A 19,119-nucleotide genomic window follows, 5' to 3' on the forward strand; every position below is an offset into this window, starting at 1 on the left:
TCTCCTGAGCGAAATCCAAGTACTGTAATAAGAAAATTGTAAATCGCTCTTTGTAGCTGTGCAATAGACTCTCGTTGCAGAAATTCCCTGGGTAGTCCTGTGCGTGGAGCGTAGTTGCAAGGGGTCGTGTGTTTCCAGCACTCCTCCTTTCGTACTCTCTTGGAGTTGCATATTATGTCAGAACGTTGATCGTGCGAGCAGACCTGTTCGAATTGTGGATAATTGGCTCTGCACATCTGCGGGTTATCACCGTGCTGGCAATGAAAGTATCTCCCCTGGAATCTGGGTTGCTGTCCACGGCCAGCCATCCAAGGTAAGAAGTTGTAATGGTATGTACGAATCGTAGGGAGTAGGCTCTCAAGAGGGATGGCGTGGTGGAGCAGTCACGCACTGTAAATGCGTGTTTCAGATTCACCAGTCGTTCTTAACTTCACCCCTTGACCAAAGACCAAGATATTGACCATAGCAATATACTCGAAGCCAAGGGTTTCTCCATGTGCTGTCAAAATTTTCAAAGAACGATGATGGACTATGTCCGAAAATTAAGTGTAACCAGAAGAGTATTTCGCAGCACAACGACCATTGAGCGTATGTTCACATGTATTTCGTGTCCCCGGCTATCGGTGTCCGTGAGTCGTTTAAACACACACTTGTTCATAAGTAAAACGCTAGGAATCGTTCACCCCTTGACCAAAGACCAAGATATTGACCATAGCAATATACTCGAAGGGTTTCTCCATGTGCTGTCAAAGTTTTCAAAGAACGATGATGGACTATGTCCGAAAATTAAGTGTAACCAGAAGAGTATTTCGCAGCACAACGACCATTGAGCGTATGTTCACATGTATTTCGTGTCCCCGGCTATCGGTGTCCGTGAGTCGTTTAAAAACACACTTTTTCATAAGTAAAACGCTAGGAATCGTGACATAATGTAAAACGAGTGAGACGTATACATATTCAATTTCTAAGCGAATGTGTAGGAGTTGGTAGAGACTGGATAATTCTAATGCATGTGCTAGGCTTCACATACTAGTAGTGGTCAGGAGTCTCAGCAGTGATAGGGCCACACTGCAAACCGCCATGGAAGTCATACCTAGACAAGTGTGATACTGGTCATTAGTGCCAAGTGACCATGGCATAGTAACTCAGCTCTACTGATGCCCATACGAAAACCCAAGCTAATTAACTTTCAAAAGCCTCTTTTATGGGCAAAAACAAACAGAATGGATTAATATTCAATACTGTAATTAACCATCATTATCGTAAGTAGTAAAAAACCTTCTTGAAAGGAATACAGTAACACTGAGAACGTTGTTCTCCCTGCAAAGGGCTGGAAATCTGTGGGTTTTGCTTCCTGACTCAGTATCGACATCCATTACACCTCTATAAATCTGTTAGTGGGTGATTAAAATCTTCCGTTTTCTGTTTTAAAACTAGGCTTCCCGTTCTCTGATGTGCAAGGCATGCAATGAAACTGTATGTCATGATGATAACAGCATGTGACCGTGGAATGTTGTAAATGCTGTGTTTACTTGGGTTTGGTCAAACTGCAACGCTGTCAGGGTAGCGGATGCAATTGGGGCGCAATGGCTTGTGAAAGGTGGCATGTTCCGCCCCCTGTACGAGCTTCAACGTGTCGAAATCAGAAACAGAGCTACTTTGTTGTGATTTGTGGCCAATACCAGGCGCCAAAGCATCCCATTATTCTCGCGAGCGTTTGCGATGGGCATATTGTGACTTGAGTACCTATTGCACGGGAAGCAGCTACGAATCGCCGGTGAATGCTTTACTTCAAGCTACCCTTCCAAAGCACTCACGACACGGCCAGCGTGTATGCATATGCCCTTGTGGATGTACCTATTTGAGCGGAAATAGTAGACCGCTGCTAATCTATCTCATGTGTCACTGGGACGTCTACCCACTCCCGTTCAGAGCGTGCTCTGCGTGTAGTAGAGCGCTTCCAACCGAAGTTGACTACATTGCAGCGTGGTGTAGCCGCGAATCTCAGTTCTTCGTTTCGCGTCTGATTTGGGCAAGGTCGCACCTTTGCGTCTTTCTTGTTATTGCTTGATGGGGCGAATCCGCGCCGATACGCTCGTTTCATGTCAGTGTTTTGGATCACGCCTATAGATGGACCTTGGCTGGTGCACGCCACAAGACCATTACCGGGTTCTGTACAATGGGTCGGTGAACTGCTGGTATTTCCTCGGGCTGCACTCCGTGAGAGGTGGCGGTCTTACCTGCGGGGTGAGGGCCATCGAGAGTACAAACACGGTCATGCAATCTTTAGTGTTAACTCCATAAACCCTAGTCCAATCCATGAAATGCAATACAATCGGCTGCTATAGGTCCCAATGTTTTGGGCGTTAAAAAACTGAAGAGAGTAGTCGGTATCTGTCGGGCCTCGGCCTTGTATCGAAATAACGGCTGAAATTCGAGTTTCGCGGTGAAAAGGTATTTCCCAGCGCTCATCTCCATGTATCTGCCATCAATCGCTGCCAGAAACAGACGCGTGGTGAACAAGAGAGCGAAGAAGGTACGCGATCTTCGCTCCGTCTGCCAGAGGTAGCGAAACCATGTTGTGGTGAGGACCTCTAAGCGTCTCGGCTTTCGCCTGATGAGGCGAGATGAGAGTTGCTCGTCTCTGGGGCTCGCTCTCCGCTTGGCACATGGATCGGAGGAGAATTGAGAGAACCAGGGGAAGCTATGAGTAAGGAAACTTCCGCTACATGGATCAAAGTGAATGAGTTGAGTTAGGCTAGCTTCCTGCCTTGTAGGATGTTAGGTATTTCTTGCTCGCTCAGTATGCGGAGATTGGTGTATTAATCAGGCGTTTCGCCCGCTGGGCAGTGACCGAGGAATGAGTACCAATGACAGCAACAGTGTGGAGGAGTATGCGCGGCCACATTCTGCGTGCAATCGTTGCCAACCGGGAAAAAGACACTGGTACTACACAGATAGTGTTCAGCCGCGCTTGCACTGATTTCCCGCACAATGGCCTCCGTGTTCTGGTCCCATTGTGTTGTTACACAGTATCAGAGGAATGACGAGGGGAAAAACACAGGCTTCCTAGCAGCCATTTCCGCCCAGAGGATCTGTCCAGTGCAGCGCCATATATGGATGAATGCTGCAGTGTGATGATGGTGCGCGAGCAATGCTTTAACTCCTGAACGCCAGGCACGCACGGGTATGCACAATCAGAAAGGCGCGGTCTAGTCGATGGCGACAGGAGACATCACCACGTCCAATCGCCGGGAAACGCTGAGGAAATTACTCTCTACAAACCTGTGAAGTCACCAGAACACATACTCTCGCTTCCTACGACAGTATACTATGGCGGGGGTGCTGGTGAATTTATCTAACTACTGCAGCAGCCACGGCAGCAGCTGGGTAAAAAGAGATTAGAGTATTTAGACGGCCATGCATGGGCGTTTCGCTGTAGACCAGGAGAAATGAACGCGATAGAGCAATATAAACAGGTCAATCAGCGACGCCCTATATTGTATCAGTTCTTGTGCCAGGCGACAGATTCTCCAAGCCTCCCCACGTCCAATACTAGTACGCTGATCAGGTAATGAATGTTGAGCACGGTAACCGTGTGTCAACAAGACTAAATTTGAGCGAACGCACTCGAATGCAGGTTCAGGCCTACAAATGACGTAATTAAACCCTGAGAAGGAGCTTCGAGGACCCCATAAGTAGACGTACTTGAGAATGAAGAGAGACGTCAGTTGCACAGTATGCAGATCAGCAGCCTCTGGTCACTCCAGGGTCATGGATCCCATCGGCATAGCACTTTCTGTGTTCCATAATCAATATCACTGCCTCCGACTAAACTTGGGAAGGTGACCACAAAATAACCACAGGTCACAGACGGCACAAGGACGTTCACGCTGTGCCATTCTCCCCAGCATGAATTCCTTCTCTTGGAAATACGGCGCGGAAGAACGGCAAACACTGTGAGTAAACCTGCCCGGTCAAAGGCTCCCTCAACCCACGCGTATCGCGTACACACCTGGAGAAAAAGCGTAAACAACACGCAGCTAGACAGCCAGCCAGTGACATGCCTGATGCTCAGAAACCTGGGGTAAAGCGAAGAGTGACACGATCATCTTACCTTTTGTGGAGCGGCTACCGAATCCTCTCTGCAATGAATTCATTGCTGAACTTAGTCATGAAGTTTTCTAGCAACGCTTTCTCCGAATTTTCAGTCCGGCCCTAGTGGAGATGAAAGTCCTCCTGGTCCCTGTGGCATCCTAATTGGTCTCAACTATAAATCCAGAAACCTTGCCTTCACCCCTTTCAGAGACGTTTATTGACGACACTGCGAGCTACGTATTCCTGCGAAGACAGCTTTCAGTTTCCGTTGGCGAAGAGTTAGACAGCTTTCAGTTTGCTGCTTACTTCGAATAACCTCCAAGACTCTACCTGAAGTGCTGTTGCTGAGCTCATCTACCTGGACGATATTCATAACACAGGTGGGCAAGCATTATACAATACCATGTAGATTTCGTGCAACATATACATGTACATGTACATGTATCGTTTTAGAATGGCTTCTCAGCCGAAATGGGGTAAAGATAGAGCGGAGGATAATGGGGAGTCATATACAGTACATGTAGGCCTGTGGATTTAGTCGATTGGGGAAATACATGTAGAGATGGCATGGTGTGTGTGCGTGTGTGGGTGTGTGCGAGCGTGTGTGTGTGTGCGTTGAAGTAGAATGGCTTTGAATAATACTTCTTCTTTGAAGTACGTATTCTACTTCCGACGATTTTGGACCTGATAATCCGTTGTCAATATTGATATACATGTGCATGTACATGTACACGTATATCAATCCTGAGTTCAATGAACTGTAGACTGTGTAGTGTAGTCTGAGAGATTGATTCAGTTACATGTACATGTAGGTCTTGGTGGGTCGTTATGGAACGGTTATGTATCCATGGCGACCGTTCGCCATACATGTCAACCGTGGAATACTATTATTATTTTCATAAGCATTCGACTTCACCATTCGACTAAACCCCTCCCTGCATGTCTAGGCTTTTGTGCTGAGTCAATGTTTACTGGGGTGGGAAAGTGTTATCCCTTACACCACATGCAGACACATGTACAAGTACATGTCCATTGTAGCTTAGTGATAATTGATCAAAGGCAGATACCTCACCCGTGCATGAATACCATCCCTGATAGCGCAGCACTTGTGCTAGGGTATAGGCGCTCTTGTACTGCTTTGGCACCTGGTCTGGGGTTACAAGAGGTCTGTGTGGCTTGTGCAGTCGCCATAGTACTGGCAGGCTCGTGGACCCACTCGAACTGTACAACATGCACTCCAGGAATTTCCATGTATTCAAGTGAGTGCAGGTGTTGAGAACGGATAGCAATCAGCACAACTGGGATGAAAGAAATCGGGAGTACTTCTGTACTTTGGATATCTTCTTCCTCAAAAAACACATATTCCTAGAGCACTGATGTAAAAGTAGTTATTCCATTAATTGCGAAAACGACTGAATTCGAAGCACATGTGGTATACTATAGTATAAGGAACATCACGTTCGTCATGTACAATGTCCTAGTAGTACTACTAGTACTTCAGCACATGTACTCCTGCCCCCCCCCCCCCCCCCCCACCCACACACACACACAATCTAGCTTGGCATGATGGCAGATAAAAACACTTGGTGGTGAGGATGGGAACAGCGTTGTCGCACGACTACATGTAGTCCAAGTAGTCGACTGCAGGATACTGTACTCAGTTAGTACAGTAGTAAACTGTACATGTCCAGCTGAATGCGACACAGAGATGCCTACTGAAGTGTCACTGCAGATCACCTTACTGCTGCAGGTAGGATAGCGAACAAAGTACATGTACATGTACAAGGCAAATCAACGAGCAATAAGCATGTCATGGCATGTTTGACGGCCTGTCATTGCAAGCCCAGCTTGTGGGGAGAAGTGAAGGGTGGCCGAAATTTAGAAAAAAATGCGAAGGGACCACGTTCGTCGAGGATTGCTTGGTTATTAAGTTATCGAAGAAACAATACACTTTGCTCAATGTATAATACTTAGGTATCAAATCCGTTGATACTTAGGTAGATACATGTACATGATGATTGTATACATGTATCTCTAGGTTACACACAAAAAGCATAACGGAGGTTTACAAATTTGTCGCAACTCAGAGTTTCTTGCTCAATGCAATCATCAGGCGACTCTATCCACATTATTGTGTTGAGCCCTCTCCGCTGGCAGAAGGAAGTTTTCCTCCTTGTATATCTCTAGCCTAGGCTATTCAGTTGTTACCTCCATTTCACAGTACTCAATTTTGGTGCTGCGCAATTACAGTCAGCATCGGAGGAATCGTGTTAGCAAACACACTGTGCTGCGCAATTACAGTCAGCATCGGAGGAATCGTGTTAGCAAACACACTGTGCTGCGCAATTACAGTCAGCATAGGAGGAATCGTGTTAGCAAACACACTGACTACGCACACAAGACCATAACTTAGACTCTTTCGCCAGTGTGGGTATGTTTCCACTATACCGGGGGATGTGCTCATCATCCGGTGATCACCCGCACATCCCACCCACTGATCTGCTGACATCTATCGCATCCACACTTCCCAGGGCCTGCGTGCCTGGCTCCGTCATTATTGACATGACGGGGGAGATAAGGAAGATTACACGTGCCACGAAGCTGTCACAGCAGCCTGACCTTTGCCACATTTTGAGCAATGTATGTGTAATCACTATGCACCCGTGCTGCTGTGATCAGTGACCAGGTCGAAATTATCAGTTTGCCTGAATGTGCCAGGAGAGACGGTCAATCAGTTCCACTCTCAAGAATAATGTACAGTGTCTGACACGCACAGATCCAGCCAGCTCTTCCTTCGTAACAAGTTCTAGTTCTCTATTGCTCACATCAGACCTGATTCCTTCCATGAGACTTCGCCACAGGCTTGCATTCGCGGATAGGCGGCCACCGGTACCCTAAGACTGGAGCTACATCTGTGGTGACTTGATCGATTTTCCAGTTTACTTCTGTCCTAGGGGTAAATCCAGGAGAAGACCATAGTGGTGATACCCTCCGAGATGCCATGTGATCTCCGACTTCTGTGAGGTATGTGAGTCTCGCCTGGGAGAATGAACGGGTGTAGAAATGATTGTGTTATCAAGTACTTCAGAAAGACATACATGTACAATAGGCTCGAAGCCATGCGGACGCAGATCCGAAATATAACGTTACCTCCGTAGACCTACGTTGATATAATATATCTCAAATTTGAATCACTCACTTCATGCCTAGAATTCTATAGATTGGTGGACGGGTTGATCGGCCTCGGTTGTACATGTACATGTATATCTCATAAGAATCTCTGGGTGCATTTCCTTACCAGTGGACCTTTCATCAATGAAATCAGGAGTGATCGGAACCAAAAGGCGTGCATCAGTGGACAAAACTTATTTTATTACCCGAATACTGTGCATGAAAAGTCTTATTCCACTTCTACGTTCTGAAGATCAATGATTACATTTCAGCGTGTGCACGATACGTGGTTTGAACAACCGTTACTTGTTCAACGTAGCATACAATGTACTGTAGTTAGCTCTTCGCACACCTATGCTGCCAGGCTGGTTGTGTGGCACCTTTGTTGCTGAAACTTGGGGTATTTTGTCTGGTCAACGTAAAATTGCCGTCTTCGTTCCCAACTTTCCTATTCATGGCCATACTGGCAAAGGACGGTCCAAATGAATACCTGCAGCGCTGAATTTCAGATGAATCCGTCAATCACACTCCATGCTTTGGTGTTTCTCAAACCTGTCGGGATCTAAGGCAGCTCACGCATTGTGGTTTTGCCACGGCTTTCTCGGCGTTTCCTCTACGACCGTATCGTGGATTACAACAGCTAGCTAGATTTAATTCATTATTAATTTTTCGCAGAACAGGACGCCTACATGCATGCAGGCTCGGTTTGTTGGTCTTGCAGCTCATGCCGAATCTCCAGCCACGATCGTCATGTTAGACCAGTGTGGCAAAGACTGTGTGCACTGATATCAGTGGCTTAGAGATCGCAGTCACAGTCGAAGGCAAACCTGACACTGACATAGTAGAGACTATGGCGTTAGTGTCTTGCACGCGAACTTGGATCCAAGTTGTGACAATAGTCTGGCAGCAGCGGGGCTAGGCTTGGGACCTTGTGATGCTGCTTCCATCTAGCAATTGCATGACTGTACTGACTTACGTGGTGGTACGTAAGTCATTCAGGACTGAGCAGTCGTGATTAAGGGTGTTTGTCTGTCACAAGGCACAAGGACAGGTCGATGTCACGAGGCACGTAACATAGCAGCAAGATGACAAAATGTGCCACCAAGGATGAGTGCACCAGATTGCAATGGCGCTATAGTCACCTATCTCCAAAACCCCAACCATCCTATTCCTAGGCACAAGTGTTGACGTGATCTGCCTCGATTGCTTCCATCAGACTGGTGTGGGTACGCCAGACACTGAGATAGGTCCAGAGGAGGGCGTATGCTCACTGACAATGCTGGCGTATCGCCTGCAGTCCATTTCTACAATGACATTGTACACATTGTGATCTTACAGTACTCACCAGTCCATGGGCATGGTGATATGCACGTACATCACATTGTACAGTACATGTAGATCTAGGTCTCCCTTCACAGATTGAGATGCATGGTGTGTGTCACTGTGTTCGACGTATAGTCTATCGACAGAAATGACTTTCCCCCTATAGACAAGCGAGTAGCTCCTACTACACGAGTCATTTGAGATGTACGGGGGGGGGGGGAGCGAGATGTGCTTGCTTCATTACTGTGTGATCATTGTCTTTTGAGATTTACTAGTAGATGAACACTTATTATTACAGTGTGCGACAGAGCTAGATGAACACTTGGGAAAAATATGCATTGTCAGGGTGAGCACTCTGGCAAGGTACGTTCGGGCCTGATTGGAAATTTTTATTTCCATTGCTATCAGGTTCGGCCTCATTTCCTCTGTGCTGCGCTGACGAGTCCACAAAGGACGAAACAGTTCTGTCCGCAGATGAAGTAACCAGAGGGTGTGTGTATTTTGTCCTTATAAGCGGCTTTCTACCAACTATACAATTGTGCTGAGAAATACAGCCAGCTTAGGAAGGAAGTTGGCCAGTACATAGTAGTGCGACATAAAGATAAAAAGTATTCCGCCACCACTAGCTATTGGGAGCCATCTACATCTACATCTACATGTGCATGTGCAATGTAGATTCAGTACGAGGCGAAAAGGACTTTCGAGTGAGCTGAGCATGCCATTTCTTCTCAGGAGCTTCGAGTTAGTTAGGTGCACCGACCCGACTCTACGATTGCTCGTATACTATTGTTATTCTCCGACAGCTAGGCATTCTAACTACAGTGTATTTGTTCTAACGGTAACTACATTATAGCAATTTCAAATTTGGACTTCACGGAGAATTTCGAAGTATTAGGAAATTAGGAAAATAGAGGCCACATGCCATGTACTGCTCTTTTCTCTCCGAAACTCAACACTTGCACCACTGTGGATAAGAGTCATACTGTAGCTCAGTTGGTTAGAGCATTGCTCGCGAATAGCAAGGTCCCACTGGTTCGAGTCCCGGTGGTGTGACTGATGATTTTTTCTTTCTTTCATGTCTGGATTGCAAGTGTTGGATTTCTGAGAGAAAAGAGCAGTACGTGGCATGTGGCCTCTAATTTCCTGGTAACTACATATACTTACATGTAATAATTTTGTTCCTCGTTGTCCTAGCTAAATTGTGGGTCGATGCGTCCTATAACCTGCCCCCGACACGAATATGTCTGGCCATAGAGGACTGGGTTGGAGTTTGTATTCGAGTTCGTGTTCATGGCGAACTAGCAGACTCCGACCAGGCTAGAGCCAGATTGAAGCTGTGAGTGAAAGCTCTACTTCACGCCTTGGGAGAAATTGTTTCTGAGCTCTATAGAGTACAGATGTTTAGTTTCTGCCAAAGTTAGTTGCATTCTTTGTCTCGGCTTGCACACCAGTTGTTGGCAGACGGCCTGTCAAACAGCTGTCGGCGAAATGTACTGAAGAAAATAGTCCTGAAGGGCAGATTTGACAGGAGAAAATGACTGAGGCAGTGTTGACGTCTTCAGTTGGAGGTGTGTGCGTGGCTGTCACGCCACCCTTTTACAAGGATAACGCCACACAGTGTACATGACATGCTTAGACTGTAGTCTGTACTGAAAGGTCTTCTTCCCTGTGCTCGAACGATACTGGGCTGGAGCAGCGTCCACGTGGGATGACGACATTGAGCTGATATCAGGTGTCAAACTGCGCTTTCAAACCATTTCCAATAATCATTTCAGTTTATAGTAGCTGTAAGTGAGTATTGGCTGACTTCAGTGTGTCGTATCCATGATATGGCCATACAACTACTTCCTGTTTACAACATCTCAATCCATTGCAAATATACTACTACTAAGAATCGATACAGCTCAGTGGCCTTGCATAGCTCCCCAACCTGTTGAAAATTAATATTTTCAAGTTCAGGTTCTGAACTTGAAACCATCAGGCGATGCCCGAGCCAAGAAGGACTTAGCCTTGCTCGCATCTGCTTCACTCACTGCTTGTGCTCTTGGCTCTGCTCCGGCGGAGAACACTACAGCTGCGATCTCGGCGTGGCCTGTTTCTCTAACCGACCTGGCGTGTTTCTCTAAAAGACCCGGCGTGATAGGTATCCGAAGGCCCGGCGCACAGTGCTTAGGACTACTCACTATATTACAGGTGTTTCGTTGTGCCCTCGGATCAGTTCTCGACCCGCGCTCAGCCTGTAACAATACTTGAAAATAATTAGTACTAGTATAGTACGGCTTCTCGCCTCAAACGCGCTGGCACTGCATCACACAGACTTTTAAAACATGCCTTCGCTCCGGTTGGATTTGCGCACCAGACGAAATATAATGACACTCTCAGGGACAGCAGGGACACAGTGGCTGACGGGTATAGCCGCCGCATCGGAGGAAGGCAATCTCCTTGCCAGTCCGGCCCCGCAGGTGTGCCCCAAACCAACTGGGGAAAGGGTGGTGCATGGAGCAGGAAGCGAGGAGCAAAGTGTGTGTAACACAGCGCTGTCTAACTGCCCACAGCTGGTTGATTGCCTTGCCTTCTATGACTACGGGTAAGAAAGCAGACATTCTGCTAGGCGTGAGGAGTAGAACTGTGTCAGTGCCAGGCCACTTAGAAACTTGTTTGAGATCATTTCGCAATCAATTCAGAAGATACGATCTATTTGAAAAACACTTCATCACCCGAGTAAGTGCTAATGTCGTTGCGTCAAAAACGTTGATATGCATGGTCATGTATGTGAAAGGCGCATACTAGTATTTCGCTTCTCCTTGAATCAGACAATGATAAGTAACCAGGTTACCTGCAAGCCATAGCAAAACGAGTGAACTGGGGTAGTAGGCGCGTGCTGAACTGCTAATGCTATCCGCTTCGTTGTTTGCCAACGACGTACCATCGCAGAAAGAGAACAGGTGTACTGTTGAGCCGAGTACGTTCAGCCTGTATAACAGTAAACCGGGCTCGTATCATACATGTACTAGTAGCTCTTAGCATACACGTACTAGTATGCCAAAGTTCGTGTTTGACGTGCACCTCAGTATTATGGTCCACGTAAGAGGTCCGTAATTTCAAGCAAATGGGGCCAAATGAAGGGACAAATCTTATCGTTAAATGCAAGACCTGAACGGTACGCTACCATAGCGTCAGTTGGAGATCTGCAAGGCACTACGATGTATGAAAATGAGGATTTCAAGTAGGTTGAGCTTCTCAATATTTGCAGCTTTCTGCTATCATTATAATAATAATAATTATTATTATTGTACAATTGATCGCGATACTAGTAGTAGGGCATAATTGCAGGTGTCTAGCTTGCCGTTAAAGCTGGGGGGGGGGGGGGGGTGTTTACTCTCCGCAGGGCAGTAGGTGACGTTCGCTGACACGAGGCATCAGCTATTTACATTTTGCCTACGGATTTGACTGTACCGGTATGTATATGTATAGAGTGTTGTGTGGATGTTGTGTGGATGGCCTCGAGATGGTACTGTAGATGGGGTCTGCAATCATTTCGAAATTCCTCTCCGACTGTGCACACAACAGACGGCGTGCGCACTGCTCTGTGATGTACCGGAGGACAGCAACTGCTGACGACTGCAACGTGATGCTCTTACTGCGGTCCTCTTCGCTACGTTCTTTGCAGCGTGCCAAACAAACCGATCATCAACACGAACAGCCTCAACTCTCAGCCGGCCATCAGCTAGCCATGAAAAGTGAAGCATCACTCAGGCTCTCAGGTGACTTTCCTTGGCCAGTCATGATCATTATCTGTTAAACTGCAGCTACCTGAAACCATGCTGAACGTTGAAATAATTGTTTTGCGGCCATGGACTTGACGGCCGCTGCTGTCATCGCTAATCGACAAATAAGGCAGTAAGGACCTGACCGGCCAGTGGCGTACGTAAGTGCAGCTCGCGATGACTGCTACGGCTGTAGAGGCATTGTTGTTGCCTGACTCTCACCTGTCGACGTGTCAGCCTCACACGAGGACTTGGGGCCAGACGATGGGGGCATTCTTTATCTGTGCCACAGGTCGAGCCCGGACACGCGTGTCTAGCGGACAGTAATACGATCATGTCTTGCGCTGGGGGCATCACGGTGTGGGAGACGCATGAGCTCCCAGTGTTTATGCTGGCAATAATACTGATCAGTGTCACCTTATCAATACCGGGCGAATAAATAGGCAGTCTCGCATTCAGTGGCCGTCTGTCTGCGGAGCAATCTCGCGACACGATAAAAACCTGGAGAGACTTCGCGAATACAGTCATGTATCATCTTGAGTGAAAGAAACTGCGAGAGAAGCAGGTCAAGTGTAGTCCGTACGCAAGGCAACGCTTCTGTGCTCCACATCATCATTCTGTCCCTGTTTACTGGCGCATGGCGTTGTGTCTGACGCAGTGAATGCAGAGTAGCAGAGAATTCCAGATCGGTGCCAGCTCTGGCACCCAATCCCACACAGAGGATTAGCAACGCCGGGTGAGCGTGCATCTAGCCCGTCAAAACTCCCAATTCTTATCCCCAGTTACGTAAGTGGTGACGCAAGCTAAAACTCGAACTAAACCATAGCTTTTGCGAAACGAAACGCATTCGGATCTCTTGAGACCTACTAGTACGATAAATGCATTAGGGGCAGAAGGGTCTTCGTGCTCCCATCGAGTTGGCAGGGCACCCTCCATGTTCTCCTAGCTAAATATACGGGAACGGTGAAGACACTACTAATACCGTACGTCTACTTTTATTCCCGTAGCTACATGTATGCAAAAAAGACGTTACATTATGGTAGCGTGTAATCCCGTGCATATCCCGTACCGTACAAGGAGTATGTAGTGCGTACCGTAGCTTAGATCTAGACAGAGCATCTGGAGCGCCGTACGAGTTGGGGAAAATATGGGGACAAAGGTCAGTTTCGTTTAGAAGGAGATTTAGCGGAGTAAAAAAGGCCCCAGCTTTGGCTGTTGGATGCTAGCACGGTGGGTACCAATCTCCTACATTCGGCCGAGTGCTGATGGAACAGAGAAGAAGAAAAAGAAAGAAGAATATTGCGTTCAAGAATATATTTTCGGTAAAGGATATAGGTAAGTACATTGTAGCTAGCTAACTAACACAGTTGAGTTTTGTTTGTTGTAAAAGACTTTGTCGCATTGTGCGCCGAATAATTTGCGATATGGTTTAGAATCGAAGTATTGTAATGGTCGCGGTTTGATTTAAAAAGACCTTAGATTCAGTTAGAAGTTGTCGCATTATCGTTCGAATGTTTAGGGGTGTGCAACTAATGGGCCGGGAATGTAAGAATCGGGTAGATTGCCGTGCATAGCATAGCGAGGGCCCTGAGATTTTAAGCTCTCTCGTTTCCGCTAGTCCCGCAGAAAATGTCCGAGCTCTTCCGCAGACTTCAAACGTAGAGCATCAACAGTCTTCGACTTCGGAAATCACTAATGCAGCATACATAATTTTTTATATGATTGTATTCATTTTATTTTACAGCTCCGTACCATAACGACATCCAGAACGTTGCCAAGCGCAGCCAAGCTACGTGTAGGGCGCGTGACAAACGCGTGCAGCCCATGTAATCGCTGTCAGTATAAGTACAGTGTCAGTCGAACTCGCGGACTTGTAATATCGCATATCGGCTCATTCCACTGATTACCTGGCCGCTCTCTCTCTCTCCTTATCTTGATGGTCTTTTGTTGGCACTGGCCCGGTGACAGGCTTTTTGTGTTCATTGAAATCAAAGAAACATTACAAGGCAGCAGAGAACCCGGCATGTGCTGTTGAACATCGACGCCTCTGAATGAAAGAAAGTCTGGTCAAGTGCTAGTAGTAGTAGTAGTTCGTTTGCTCTCTCCTCTGGCGTCTGAGAATTTGAGCGTCCATCCTGCGTCTGTGTGTAAATTCTGGTAGAGGAAAAGGTGAAATGCAAGGAAACCGGTAAGAGCTGGAGAGCGGAGTCCATAGATTTTATTGCTGTCTCCTTGTCCGTGAATAAGAATTGCTGACGCAGTCCTCTTTGCATTTTTGACAGTGTGCCAGGCGCTTTCAGTCAGTGACTGGATAGGTTTGCTTCCCCAACTCGGTGGCCTGTCGCACAGTCAGTGCGTGTCATGCCCCTGCAGGGTGGCATGGTGCGACGTCGGTAGCATTGTACTTAGCGCGCTATCTGGTCCGTGTCGCTCTGAATCCGTACTTACGGCCTCTTGACATTGACGTCAGCTCCGATCGGGGCCAGGGGATTCCCGCTGCACGGCGAGCAGAACGAAGTCGGCCGAGGAGACAACCAGAATTTTGGTCGGAAGCATATAGTTAGTATGGTCGTTGGCCAAATTATCATTTTTCCAAAATCTAGAAGTAATTAGGCTGAAAGAGGCCCAGGAAATGATCTCACCACAAAGGATTGATGCAACGTCTCACAGGTGTCATTGCACGAGGAGGATGTCGGAATATGCGACGAATTTCGAAGGCACAAATCTAATGTCGGGTTAGTTCAAGCGGCCATTGCTCTGGGGGTTCTTGGGGGAACGCGGTTGCTGCTGATTTGCGCTCCGCGCTGGCGTGGATTCGTACTTTATATGCAGCTGACTTGAGAGCTGTCAGATTTTTCTTTCTTTCTTTGGTGCGATGTTCAGAAAGAGCATTGCATGATATGTGGAACGTGCTTCCACGCTGACTTTCACATTTTTGTCACTGGCACGAATCCAGTGCTGCACAAGAAGAGAAAGAAGAAAATACCTGCCCTTCGCATTGTCCCACGGTACTGTGGGGAGATGACAAGGACCGAGACGACTGCCTTGCTACAGGAGACGGAAGTTCCGCAGGGGTTGAACCCCCCTGTATAGCGCGATCAACTCCAGCATCAAGTTTACCCAGAGGATGAAGCCCACGGGGTTTCCCCTTGTAATAATTCGTTGGTGTAATGACAACTAAGTGAATTTTTCTCATTCACCTTTCTACTCTGCATCATCTTTTAGAAGCTATGGCTTCAAAGGGAGATATCAGAACTTTCCATTCTTTTCACACAAGACAATAGCAGAGCATAGATAATAAACAGGGATCGCAATCCTCTAACGTAACGCGACTATGTAAGATTATTACCGAGAGAGTTTCCTATTGCGCAAGTAGTCATCATGGTGCATTCTGGTATTTTCTGCTGTAAAAGTTACTAACTCAATCATGGCTATGCACCATCCGAGTTCAACTTAAAACACATGGTGTTGTCTCTTTCACTCCGTTGAGACGGAGTCAACGGACCTGTGCATATGTGTCTTTTCTTAGCTAAGCGTGGTGTATCATGGATTTCACGGAGGTGTATTTTCTGGATTGGTGCGTGCACTCGTATGTGCTGTTGTACTCACCTTGTACCTTTTGCTCTCCTTCTCTCTCTCTCTCCCTCTCTCTCTCTCCCTCTCTCTCTCTCTCTCTCTCTCTCTCTCTCTCTCTCTCTCTCTCTCTCTCTCGCTCTCTCTCCTTCGCTTTCTGATCACGTGCTCTCTCCCAATGTACAGTGCTAACGCAATGCGGCACGACGAGTACACCCCAATAGCACCGTCGCCAAAGTCCATCGGCTCGATCTCAGCAACACGATTGTCAGTCAGTGGCGGTGGCAGCGTAATGGACACTCGCTCTTCCTCATCCAGTACTTCGTCTAACCACCTGGCTCGCGCCGCTGAGCTCGACGGAGCTCGCATGCTCTCACCCCACGCTGCTTCTCCGGCAGGTGCTTCATTGGTATCTAACGCCAGCCTTGGACAGTATCAGAATGTCAGTGCCTCTATTCCATTCACGCAGACGCGCTACACGATAGCGAATGCACCCCAAGCACAGGTTTTCATGGCTCCGCAAGGCGTATTAGCTATGTGCAGCCCGACCAAAGCGAGCTCGCAGATGTCTGCACAGCCAATTTACTCCATTCAGCCGGCAACACAGTATCGTGTGCACCAGACAACGATGACACCGCAGGGGACTCCGCCGATGATCGTCCGGTCCCCTGTCAGCGCGGGTGTGGCAAGCAGTGCAGGAGCTTTGCCTGCGGTGGCAGTGCCTCATCACCCGCAGGCCATCCTACACGGAGTGGACCAGAGCCAGCTAGTACCCTACCAGTTAGTCAATGGAGCTGCCCCTGTGCCAACGTCCTTTACCTATCCGACCGGTCTTCCAGCAGCCAGTCCTGTTAGCCAGCCACCAGTGTTCATGCCTGTGACGGCGGAAGCTCCAATCTTGCAATTACCGATAGCCGTACCGACTGCAATGCACCAAGTCGGGCAAGGCACACCGGACAGTGAGCGTAGAGAGAGTGCCGCAGTATCACCTCCAGGAAGATTCGGTTCGGCCGGTGGTGCAACTTCTGACGGCCAAGCGCTGGTGCGTGAACGACGTCTGTACGGTAACCCTGCATCGGACCCAGCTGCTGTAGCCATGCCTGGCGGACGACACTCCTACCGCTGCGTGGCGTGCAATTTAACCTTTGCCTACCGGCACCAGCTCGAACAACACTTCATGGCACACCGCGGACTCCAGAAGCAAATTCTCTGCCACATCTGCGGCAAGTGCTTTCCTCGCGCCGATCACGTCAACCGCCACGCATCCAGCAAACACACGGCTGCAACGTACGCGTGTCAGCTGTGCGACGAGGACTTCAGCAAAGCGTACAGCTTGCACAAGCACTGGAAGGACACACACATAGCGCACGTCGGACTGATCCGCAGTGAAACTGCCACCATGGGTAGCACCTCCACGACCGACGATGAGAAGCCCGGAGAAGATCCTAATAAAATGGAGGTGGATGTAGGTGAGCCCTTGGCGAGTGCGATATTAAACGGACAACCCTTTGTTGTCACCGGGAACCTGACATCATCAGGTGTATCATCTGCGATAACTGCCAGTACAAGCATGAGTGCAGATTCACGCCAGCATGTAGCGGCCAGCGCTGGACAACCACGGGGAGTTCGCGGTGAGCCTATGCTCCCTCGCCGATACCAATGCGAACAGTGCAATCGCAGTTTTGCTCGCTCTGCACACCTCCAACGGCACCGTCGCATCCACACCGGCGAGAAGCCGTTCACGTGCTTCAAGTGCTTCCGCTTCTACGCCCGTGGGGACTACCTGCGCACACACCTCACCACGCAGCACAACCGAACGGCAATGGAGTGCGAGGTCTGTTCGGAGCAGTACGATACCATCAACAAACTGCTGGAGCACATGAAGGCGCGCCACGGTCGCGCAAAGCCCTGGTTCTTGCAGCGCAGCGACAGGCCCGAGGGGCAGGCTGCTTCTGCTATGGCTCCGAGCGATGGCATGCAGGAAGCTGACGCCTGGTCAACATGTGGAGTTGGCGATGTTGATCGAGATGACCTGGACACCCCCGGTTCTGTGGACGGTGGTGACGACGACTCTTATAGTGAGGAGGGCGATATGTAACTGTATTACGTTTCCTCTGCCTCTGAAAACGTTTCCATGCTGGATTGTGTGACTAGATGTTCACCGATAATTTTCCGCTTCGTGTAGCTCTTTCACGTCCATTCTTCTCACAGTCTGTTTATCATTGTCTGACAAACTTAGCATGTATCTCACAGCTGAGTAGTGTAGTGTACAGTTGTTGTTATTGTAGTGTACAGTTGTTGTTATTGTAGTGTACAGTTGTTGTTATTGTAGTTTGTTGTTGAGATGTTCTTTTGTATCGGACCAAACGGGCAATGTTCCCCAAAATTATGATGGCGATAAAGTAACGTCCAAAAGCCAAGAATGCAGTCCTAGTAAGACCATCACTACTCAGTGGATATTACGCCACGCTCATTGGCACACTCAGTGCAACCCGTTTTGCTTCATTTCAAGTCTGTCTGTTCTCTCATTATCTTTTGTGATGAATCATGCGTGGCTTACTTCCGTGACAGTCTCGATTCTTTTCACGTTTCTGTGTTCTCTCAATATCGTTGTGGTTCATCGTGGATTACTCTCTTGACATTCTTGACTGTACATAGACATAACCGACGAGGAGACGACAGTCGTAAAATAGCAATGAAAAATATCATTTGCATTGTACATAGACATGTTGATGATTGCACACAGACAGGTGATGTGGGCTCTTCCTTTACTATTCTGGTCCTGATTCGTAGTGGCATATTATGCCATTCTATTGTTGCAGTATGAAGCTCAGCTGTTGAGGCAATGCTACTCTTACTCATAGTCCTATTCTCAACTCGTATCAATATGCTCCTTTCCTTCTCTACGGTTGCAAAGCCTATTGTTGCAAAGCCTGTACGTAGTCAATTACTTTCTTCCCATTATCATCTGTCTGTGTAGCGAGCGCTTTTTGCCGACTGACTTGAAACTTGACGACCTCGCGTGGGACTTGCAGGTCACGTTTTCACCATACCTACCACTATTCTAAGGCCTCTTGAGAATTCATTTATTTCCTCATTTTTACCATTTCAAAAATTAGTGATCTTATCAATGAAGAACTGAATTGGTTGCAGAATACAAAACATGGCATGATGTCGAACAGCAAAA

General features: G+C 47.8%; 1 protein-coding gene across 14 annotated transcripts in view; it reads left to right on the plus strand.

The window, feature by feature from the left end:
* Positions 1 to 19,119, plus strand: part of LOC135818402 (early growth response protein 1-like) — a 37,383-nt gene extending 18,264 nt beyond the window's left edge. For 4 of the 14 annotated variants that reach the window (XM_065331766.1, XM_065331768.1, XM_065331770.1 and 1 more), the window contains one exon: positions 16,119 to 19,119. In XM_065331766.1, the coding sequence (XP_065187838.1) occupies positions 16,129 to 18,030 (1,902 nt within the window). In that variant the 5' untranslated portion in view covers positions 16,119 to 16,128 and the 3' untranslated portion in view covers positions 18,031 to 19,119. The other 10 variants (XM_065331764.1, XM_065331773.1, XM_065331767.1 and 7 more) reach the window with 10 other exon arrangements.

The sequence above is a fragment of the Sycon ciliatum genome, chromosome 5, assembly GCF_964019385.1.
Source record: "Sycon ciliatum chromosome 5, ocSycCili1.1, whole genome shotgun sequence".
Classification (NCBI taxonomy): Eukaryota; Metazoa; Porifera; class Calcarea; order Leucosolenida; family Sycettidae; genus Sycon; species Sycon ciliatum.